The following is a 10179-nucleotide window of genomic DNA, read 5'->3' on the forward strand; positions in this document are numbered from 1 at the left end:
TAATTCATCAATATTTGGATATGCGGAAGCTCTGTACAAAATGGGTGCCGCGCGAGCTCACATTTGACCAAAAACACCAACTGAGCGATGATGATTCTGAGCGGTGTTTGCAGCTGTTACCTCGTAATACACCCGAGTTTTTGCGTCGATATGTGACAATGGATGAAACATGGCTCCATCACTACACTCCTGAGTCCAATCGACAGTCGGCTCAGTGGACAGCGACCGGTGAACCGGCTCCGAAGCGTGGAAAGACTCAAAAGTCCGCTGGCAAAGTAATGGCCTCTGTTTTTTGGGATGCGCATGGAATAATTTTTATCGATTATCTTGAGAAGGGAAAAACCATCAACAGTGACTATTATATGGCGTTATTGGAGCGTTTGAAGGTCTAAATCGCGGCAAAACGGCCCCATATGAAGAAGAAAAAAGTGTTGTTCCACCAAGACAACGCACCGTGCCACAAGTCATTGAGAACGATGGCAAAAATTCATGAATTGGGCTTCGAATTGCTTCCCCACCCACCGAATTCACCAGATCTGGCCCCCAGCGACTTTTTTTTGTTCTCAGACCTCAAAAGTATGCTCGCAGGGAAAAAATGGCTGCAATGAAGAGGTGGTCGCCGAAACTGAGGCCTATTTTAAGGCAAAACCGAAGGAGTACTACCAAAATGGTATCAAAAAATTGGAAGGTCGTTATAATCGTTGTATCGCTCTTGAAGGGAACTATGTTGAATAATAAAAACGAATTTTGACAAAAAAATGTGTTTTTCTTTGTTAGACCGGGAACTTATCAGCCAACCTGTTAATGCGGCGGCTACTAATACGGTGGCCGGAGGGGGGGGTATATCGGGGTGATCGACGAGATGGAGAGAAACTGCGTCTCTCTTAGCTGGTGAAGTTCTTAGTGTGCGGATCGAATGAACACTTAAATAAATTGTAGATTCTAACTTAAAACTAATATTTAGTCTTTTCACCCATTAGAAGAAATGTTGATGAAACTATAGACAGCAGAACGCTGTAGAATACACAACGCTAGGATACCTGCCTCCTAAAATAAGCATTAAGTTATATTCATAGACGAAGTGGGGTTGAATGTTTCAATGAGAGATACAAGAGGGCTCGCCATTTTCCAGCACTACGAGCTCGATATATTTCGTAGCTATGTGCTATGAGCCGAAATGGTATTCTTCATTACTTGTCCCGAACACGCGCGATAAATAAGGATTTTTTATTAGTTTCGTAGACGAGTAGCATAAGACATTGATAGACAAGCTCATAACAAATGCGATATTATTATTAGATATCGTAGCATTCCATAAGACTTACGAGGTCAAACAAAAAATAGAATCATATGGCTACAAAATCATGTACTTGCCATACAGCCCATTCTTAAACCAGATAAAAATAATATGTTTACCCAGTGGAAGCAAATAACAAAACGATCCACTCCGAATAATGAAGTTGAATAAATGAACAGTTGAAACAGGAGCCGCTTTGATCACATCATCAGACTGTGAAAACTATTGCAAACATATGTGGATATACCTTCCACATTGCTTAAATGGCGAAAGAATAGATACATAATAGCGACAAATTAGATGCAAATTGCATCAATAGGTGATAAATGGTCTTGATTTTTTTTAGATACTGTTGTAAAATCGATCATTGTTTCAAAAGAACTACTTGTTTAGTAACCAGCCCATGGTATTTTTTTTAATATTACATAATTAGTGGAACAACGCGTAACGACGTATTTTTGTATTTAATGGATCAAACATCTCAGAGCCACCGATCTGACGGCTTACTGGATCAAACACATCGAAACCGGCGATTCAGAGTAGAACGCTTTCATTCTTGATTATGTCCGATTCAAACGGGCCCTGTATGAATCGGACATAATAGATGCCGGATTGGCTAGGTCAACACAATAATTTGCTCATAGCTCTAAAAAGAGAAATATGACGATAGCACGACCCCAAGCATGGGTCCTTCCCAGGTTTCAGTACTGGTACTACTTTAGCAAATTTCCACACTGTCCATCCGATCCTGGAGCCTTGTAGTTAACACTGTATTCAATGATTTTAAGAACTTCTCCGCTGGTGACACGGTCAATCTCTATGGCATACTAAAGTGCCGAACTTAACTCCCTAATGCTAGCATGAACAGCATTCTCATACGGAATTGTGAGTGGATCACTAAGCCTGTGGGCCAGTGCAAAATGTGAAGCCAAAGTTTCAGCTTTTTCACTAGGAGTGAAAGCGGAAGAAAAGGTGTTTTTAAGAATGGGTGGTTCAGGTGCTGTTACTGTGCAAGCGATAGCGGATGATCTCTTCTCAATTGTGGTGGTTTCATTCCCGGAAATTACTGCTGATTTGGGCCATTCATTTTCTGGCCAACATATCCATGCTGGACCCTGCCACCATAATGAATTATTTATTATTATTATTATTATTATTTATTATTATTATTTATTTCATATTGTCAGCCGCCTAGGGTTTCACAATAATATGTCTTACAAACTAAGGAAGAAGGAAGTGTTAAGGATGGGAGGTTGATGATAGAGACAAGGACTCAGAAAGACGAGAGCGAAAACTGGACAAGGGGACGTGGTAGTCGAACAAATCATGAGCTTCATTAAATGCTGCGCAAGCTCTCAAAAATGGATCTCTCTGACCAAAAACAGAACGGCGGGAGGGGATAAAAATGAGAGGTCTGTCGCGGAGACGACGAGAAGGGACGTAAATAGGAATGGAGCTGAGGAGCGAATTAATTGTTCAACAATTCGCGTGTCAAACAGCCTCGAGATGCCAAATCTGCCGGGTTGTCTATCCCTGGTATGTGACGCCATGTGCACTCGTCGGTCAACTGTTGGATTTGTGACACACGGTTTGCCACAAATGGTTTCCAACAGCTGGGTGGAGACTGAAGCCAATGTATTACCGTTGTTGAGTCCGACCAAAATACGACCGGACCGCTGATGTCTATCGCCTTCTTTATGCGTTCGTAAAGTTGGGCTGCTAGGTGTGCCCCACACAATTCCAACCTAGCTATGGAATGCTTACTATTGAGTGGAGCAACCTTTGTTTTCGATGTGAGAAGTTGCATTGTTGCTCTTTCATTCGACAACTGGCTTCGAACATAGCAACATGCAGCGTAGCCCTTCTCAGACGCATCACAAAAGAAATGAAGCTGTGCTTCTGCAGGGAATGTTCCATACACCACTCGTGGAACCTTCACCTCTCTTAGGTAAATTAGTTGAGAATGAAACTCAACCCAATCTCTTTGCAGCTGAGCTGGTAGCTCATCGTCCCATCCAACTGGCTGCTGTTTGTCGGTTTGAAGACTCCATATTAGTTACATGAATTGCTTGGCTAAGGCCTTTATGGGATCTACAATTCCCAATGGATCGTAGATGCGAGCAATGGAGGACAATATGCTCCGCTTTGTTACCCTTTCTGGCATTGGTTGATCTGCCACCTTGAAAGATAACACATCTGATGACGGATCCCAAACGAGTCCGAGTGTTGCTAAGACTCCCTTGCCGTCAATCTCTTGATACATGAATTGATGTTTATTTATTTAAATCAAAGTTATCGGGCAGTATGCCTAAATAATTTAATGCTTACAAAGTACAAGTTTAAAGTATGGCCCTAGAACTAACTTGAATATGCTGACGCAGCTGACTAACGGATTGATTGAAATCTGCTGATAACCCTAACCTATTATACACATCAATCATTTTGAGCAGTGGATCATTGGCACCAAAACCAGTCGATCTAAAAGGGCTTCTTAGTAGCTCTCTACTTCTAAGACCTCTAGAGGGAGTAGAAAAGCAAATAAAATTTAAAATGTCAGGTGCATCAAAATCTCCAATTAATAATGTATGCATAAAAGTTATCTGAGCCGTAGTTCTCCTATGCTGTAAAGTCTCTAAGCCAAATAGTAAACACCGAACATTATACGAAGGACGTGGAATTTGGTTTGACCAGGGAAGACGATGAAACATAGCACGTGTGATTTTTTTCTGATTTTTTTCAATTTTATCTATGTATGTGATTTGATGGGGACACCAAACTACACTGGCAAATTCCAGGATGGGACGGACTAAAGAACAGTATAAAGGCCGGGCTACATTAATCGTACTCGCAAGCGTAATTTCGATTTTCACTAGCGCATCTGGCGGCGGCTGGTGGAAGCTTTTTTTGGTCGTCGGGAGAATGGTCGTGTTGGATCGCAAAGTTAATTAGTTTTTTCACCGTTTTTTGATGCGAAAACTGCTGAAATACTTGCACAACATATTTATCTATCAATTACAAAGCTTTTCCAGTCCAGTTAAAGTAAAAAACATGGAAAAATAACGTATTTTCTGAAGCGGCTTCAAATTGTTTGGCAAAATGCTTCGGTCAGCCGCCGCCAGGTGCGCTAGTGAAAATCAAAATTACACCAGAGTGTACGATCAATGTAGCCCGGCCTTAATGATTTTAAACTGAAAGGATCTTTAAAGTCGGACGAGACACGTAAGACAAATCCTAACAGTTTAAGAGCTTTAGTGACGATAGTTTGATAATGGCTAGATAAACTAAGCTTACTGTCTAAAATAACTCCTAAGTCCCGAACCTGAAGGCCGGGCTACATTGATCGTACTCGCACGCGTAATTTTGATTTTCACTAGCGCATCTGGCGGCGGCTGGTGGAAGCTTTTTTTGGTCGTCGGGGGAAGGGTCGTGCCGGATCTCAAATTTAAGTAGTTTTTTAACCGTTTTTCGATGCGAAAACGGCTGGAATACTTGCACAACATATTTATCTATCAATTACAAAGCTTTTTCAGTTCAGTTGAAGTAAAAAACAAGGAAAAATAACGTATTTTCTGGAGCAGTCCCAAATTGTTTGGCAAAATGCTTCAGTCAGCCGCCGCCAGATGCGCTAGTGAAAATCGAAATTACGCTATGGAGTACGATCAAAGTAGCCCGGCCTTGAGAAAAACGTGGAACGCTGTCTTCATTGATTTTGTAGTTATAAATAATAGGATTTTTTTTCTTTGAGAATGTTATACAACTACATTTGCTAACATTAAGTAACATTTCATTATTAAAACACCATGCAGAAAAATAGTTTAACGAGTCTTGTAACATTTCACAGTCGTCAGAATATTTAACAGGTAGGAACATTTTTAGATCGTCAGCATATAATAACAATTTAACATGAGGAATAGCAAACACGACATCGTTAATAAATATAATAAATAGTAAAGGTCCTAATATACTCCCTTGAGGAACACCAGATAAATTATGGAATGTGGCAGATAAACTAGTTCCTATCTTAACGTTAATGCAACGATCAGTTAAATAACTTCTTAACCACTCAACAACATTTGTGTGAACACCATACTTTGATAATTTAGATAGCAATAGAAAGTGGTTGACCTTGTCAAAAGCAGCGCAGAAGTCAGTATAAATGACGTCAACCTGTAAGCCCTTGTCAATATAGGAGTGGCAAAAGTTAAGTAAGTATATTAGATTGGTCTCAATCGATCGTTTCGGCATAAAGCCATGTTGAACATTAGAAATTAATGGTGAAACGGCTTGGAGCATATGACGAGACATTATCTTTTCAAACAGTTTACTGCACGCACATAACATTGAAATTCCTCTATAATTGCACACATTACTTTTGTCAGATTTTTTATAAACAGGAAACATCCACGACGATTTCCAAAGACGCGGGAAGCATTTCGATTGCAAGGATTTGTTGAATAGTTTGGTCAGTATGGGAATGAGAGCAGCCTTGCAGTTAATGAGAATTGCGCTGGGAATATTGTCAGGCCCAGGTGCGTAGGAAAGCTTCAACAACGAAATAGCAGATTCCACCTCATCATCGTTGATTAGTGGTGTGCATAAATTAACCTCATCATTTATGAAGGATAAAGCCGATGTTGAGTTAGACGGTACCGAGGAATTGTTGGTGTACACAGAAGAAAAATATGAGGCAAATGCATTGCAAAACTCTTCATCTCCGGTAATGGTGTTTCCCTCAAACTGCATCGAGGAAGGAAGTCGTCCACAGGATTCCTTATCTTTAGCAAATTTCCAGAATGATGTGGGATGTCTTTTGATATTGATTTCAATTTTCCTGACGTAGTTGGCGTAGGCGGTTCGGTTCAGCTGCTTATATATTTTTGAGGCGCGAGCAAAATTTATTTGATTAGTGCTGTTTTTTAGTCGATGCAGTTTTTTAAGGGCCCGTGATCTTCGACGTTTAGCCAAACGTAGTGCAGAATTGGTCCATGGTGAATGAGCACGAACATTAAACCGTGGGATGAATTGTTCATAGAGTTCATTCATTTGAGAAGAAAATTCAGCCACACTGTCGTTGATGTCGTCATAATCAGCGATAGAGTCCCAGTTGATTTGGTTAAGTGCAGAAACGAGATCAGTGAAATTAGTTCGTCTAAAATTGAAATCTGCTTGACGTGGGAGTTGAGATGACGGTACACTGTATTGCGGAAGCGTGAAGTATGTAAGTAAAGCTGGATGATGTCCATCAGGTTCAACAATACTTTCGATGCATAATTCGATTGGCCTCATGTAATTAGTAACTTTGTCGTTCGCAAACACTAGATCTAACATATTGTTATTGTGGTTTAGAACAGTGTTAAGTTGGCGAAGACCCTGTTTTAAGATGATGGCTCGGTGATGGATTATGTTGTGTTGTGTGTGTTGGTGGGATCACATTTATGCAGTTGACATCATTATGCATAAAATTTGTAGTTGAGAAACTTCTGGCAGTTGAATTGTTTGAAGGAGGAAAGCAAGATACCGGGAGTGGTTGGTGTGAATTGTTTCTGTGTACGTTGGTGAAATTCAAACTGGCGGTAAACAAATCCGCATGGCCAAGTTGAAGGAGAGAAAGCGAGCTCGCCAAACTCCGATGGAATGCCGATCTTAAAGGACACATACTTTAGTGAGCTTGTAACGCGACCTCTTGGTATGACACACTTCACCGAACAGTCAGTGCATTTTAACCTTCCTAGAATGAACATTTTCATGTTCTCCTCAGTTACAGTGGGTGCAATCCTAGTTACAAACATCCAAACTTTTGGCTCAGGTGCAGGAATGAATTGTATGGTGTCTGTGTTGATGTGATCATTGGCAGTGCCGGTGTGAAGAATTGCTTGTGTTGGATTTATGTGTTCATTATCAGAGTGTGGTAGTGAGTTCTGTTTGACGGGAGTTGGTGTTGGTGACTTAGGAATATCGGTGGATGTGTGGAATGTTTTATCGGTGAGAGAGATGGTACTCACAGTCGGAGCGATTTTCTCACGCTCTTGCGGCATCACTCTATTTGGATCCAGCTGAGATATCCTTTGATCAAGCTCACTCCGTATTGCATTTTTCAACTCATCTTTCAGTGTATTCATCAAGCAAGAAATTGATGAGAATAAATCTGATCTCGAGTCACGGCATTTTTCGCACATCCAGCAGAGACCACGATTGCGTGCCACCTCCTTAACACAAGTGGCGGCAAGTTGAATGCATTCCGGATGAAAGGCAGAATTGCACTCCGAAAAAGGAAGATTGCCAATACAAACAACCGGATCTTTGTTGATAGTAGTAGAGCAGATTGCACAGTCCATTATGAGAGAGAGTATCGATCACTTAAGTGAGCAGTGAGAGTGAACGGAGAGGACACTTATTGATGAGCTGATGCGAATTACTCTCTGAGTGTATTAAGCAGGGTCAATAACACTGAACCGCAGTCGCCGATGAAACAGAAATCACGTAGAAATACAATTCAGGTACGCGTTCTCGTATTAATTCTCGTACGATGCAGGAACAAAATGCTTCAACACAGCAACACAGCAAAACTTACGACAGGAACAGCTTCACAAACTCAAAAACGAACGATTTCAAACCAAAATCACACCAAAAACAGACAGTACACAGGAGCAACGCAGAAACACGTCCAAACGCTTCAGTGGCCAACTCTCAACCTTTATTTTGGCTTGACGCTAAATCTTGTAAGTCGACGCCTATAGGAGAGGTCGGCTGGTTGGATGCCCATTTACGTAACGAAAATCCTCCTTTAGCGTAGAGGAGGTTCATCTGACATTGCAGCTCTCGTGCCTCTTCTATTGATTTGTCACCAGAGACAAAATCGTCTACGTAAAATTCGTGTTCTCTTGATGCTGCTATGGGAAACTCTTCTTTGTGGTCTTCCCTTGTCTGCTGCAGAGTTCGTACCGCCAGGAATGGTGCCACCGCAGTACCACACGTGACTGTATTTAGCTCGAACTCGTCTATCGGATCTGACGGTGATGATCGCCACAAAATACGCTGCAGCTTGCGATCGTCAGGGTGTATCCATACCTGGCGATACATTTTAGCGATATCTGCTGTCAAAGCCACTTGATGGGTTCTAAATCGCAGCAAGATCGACGCACCGTTCTGTTGCAATGTTGGGCCCACCACCATAGTATCATTCAGTGACACTCCTGTCGACGTTTTGCTGGAAGCGTCGAACACTACTCGACATTTCGTGGTTGTACTATCTGCCTTAAACACGGGGTGATGAGGCAGATAGTAACACTCTGATGTCGTTCGATCTGAGACCACCTTGCTCATGTGCCCCAGGTGTAAATACTCATCCATGAACTCAGTATACGCCTTTCGCGTGTCGGGTTCTCGTTCTAACCGACGCTCGATGGCTAAAAACCGCCGTAATGCGATCATTCGCGATTCACCCATCCGCTCAATCATGTCTGGTTTGCGTGGAAGCTTCACAATGTATTTACCACTCTCATCCTTAGTCGTCGTTTCCGTGTAAAACCTTTCACATGCAGCTTCTTCAACACTCCAGCTAGGTTTCTCGCTTAAGTCTTCGATGGTGAAGAAACGTTTCATTAGTGACTCAAGAGACAACGTAGCTGTAGCACACATTGTGGGTGGCGATGCTATTTGAGCGGGTGCGTTGCCACTAATCACCCATCCAAACTTTGTCTCTTGAAGTATAGGACGGTTTGTACCGAGGGACAGACTTCGATCCAGCAGAAACTCATAAAAATATTCCGCTCCTAAAATTATATCGATGGGCCCAGGACAATGAAAGGTAGGATCAGCTAGCGTATATTCTACTGGTATATTGAACTCGCTTAAGTCGAGCTGATAAGCTGGCAAGTCTGATGCCGGTTTAGAAATCACAAGTAACTCAATAGCGAAAGTTTCTGTGATATAATGTGGACGTATTGTTGCGTTAACTGAATGTCGCACATTTATTCCAGTGCTGCCACCAACGCCTAATAGTGGAATATTTACTAATTTACGCGGCAGTCTTAATCTCTGCGCTAATTCACCGGCAATGAAATTAGACTGAGCCCCACTGTCTAATAAGGCTCGTGCTTGGTGCTCAATACCACTGCTATCTACGATATTTAGAATGACCGTTGATAATAGCACTGTGGATTGCATTCGTGCATTGAGAATGGTTTGTGGCGAGCTGATGTGGGTGGTACTGGACGTGGAAGGCAGCGGCTCAAGTGGGATTTCTGTTACACCTGTATCCAAATGTACAAGTGTATGATGCCTTTGTTGGCACTGTCTGCACACCCATTTAGATGGACACTTTTTTGACGAGTGTCCCGACCCAAGACAGTTGAAACACAGGTTTAGTTCCTGTTAGAAACTGCCGCTCTAACTAAAATAGAAAACAAAGTAAATTCTTTAGGCTAGCACTTAAGGTGCGCCAAAAAATTAGTTTTTTCCTTTATTTCCTTCGTATCTTCGTTCGTATGTATTTTTGACCGCAATGAACCAGTTTCCGCGATTTTTCTCCCTTTTTATCTGCTTGCGCACATACAAAACATCGCCTCAGCTGACAGTCCGTTGGAAACCTTACAACAGTTTCCAACAGTTCCCTTGCTCTTTCTCGTCTCGTTGTTACAGGCAATGCTAGAAACTCCGGGCATTTATTTATGTAGTGTGGCGTTTTTTTGCAGACCTTGCAGTTCTGTATTGTGCTACTATAAACCTTTGACATTGCTGGTTTAGCCTTGCCCTTGTCCTCTGTTACACATTGCTCTAGCACGTCACATTGTCGATGCTTCATGTAGACGAAAGCATCTACATGCGTTGAGCATGTTTCAACCAACTCTCGCAATCCTTTAGCCGATTCGCGTGTCAATGGC

At 41.9% G+C, this 10179-nt stretch overlaps 1 protein-coding gene across 1 annotated transcript; it reads right to left on the reverse strand.

Annotated features, from left to right (window-relative positions):
• Nucleotides 1–671: 671 nt before the first annotated feature.
• Nucleotides 672–9652, reverse strand: LOC133391513 (uncharacterized). Its single transcript, XM_061646191.1, has 2 exons — nucleotides 7990–9652; nucleotides 672–3550 (listed from the first exon to the last, which is right to left on the reverse strand). The coding sequence occupies exons 1-2, from the start codon at nucleotides 9461–9463 to the stop codon at nucleotides 3354–3356; spliced, it is 1671 nt and encodes a 556-aa protein (XP_061502175.1). The 5' UTR covers nucleotides 9464–9652; the 3' UTR covers nucleotides 672–3353.
• Between the last annotated feature and the right edge of the window lie 527 nt (nucleotides 9653–10179).

This window comes from Anopheles gambiae, chromosome 2 (assembly GCF_943734735.2).
Source record: "Anopheles gambiae chromosome 2, idAnoGambNW_F1_1, whole genome shotgun sequence".
Taxonomy (NCBI): domain Eukaryota; kingdom Metazoa; phylum Arthropoda; class Insecta; order Diptera; family Culicidae; genus Anopheles; species Anopheles gambiae.

Bases quoted from the DNA above. Each gene is read 5' to 3' on its own strand.
- LOC133391513 (XM_061646191.1), bottom strand. From the start codon at position 9,463: ATGCAATCCACAGTGCTATTATCAACGGTCATTCTAAATATCGTAGAT. The intron at 3,551-7,989 runs GTTGAGAGTTGG...TCATGTATCAAG, and splicing joins AGCGTCAAGCCAAAATAAAG to AGATTGACGGCAAGGGAGTC.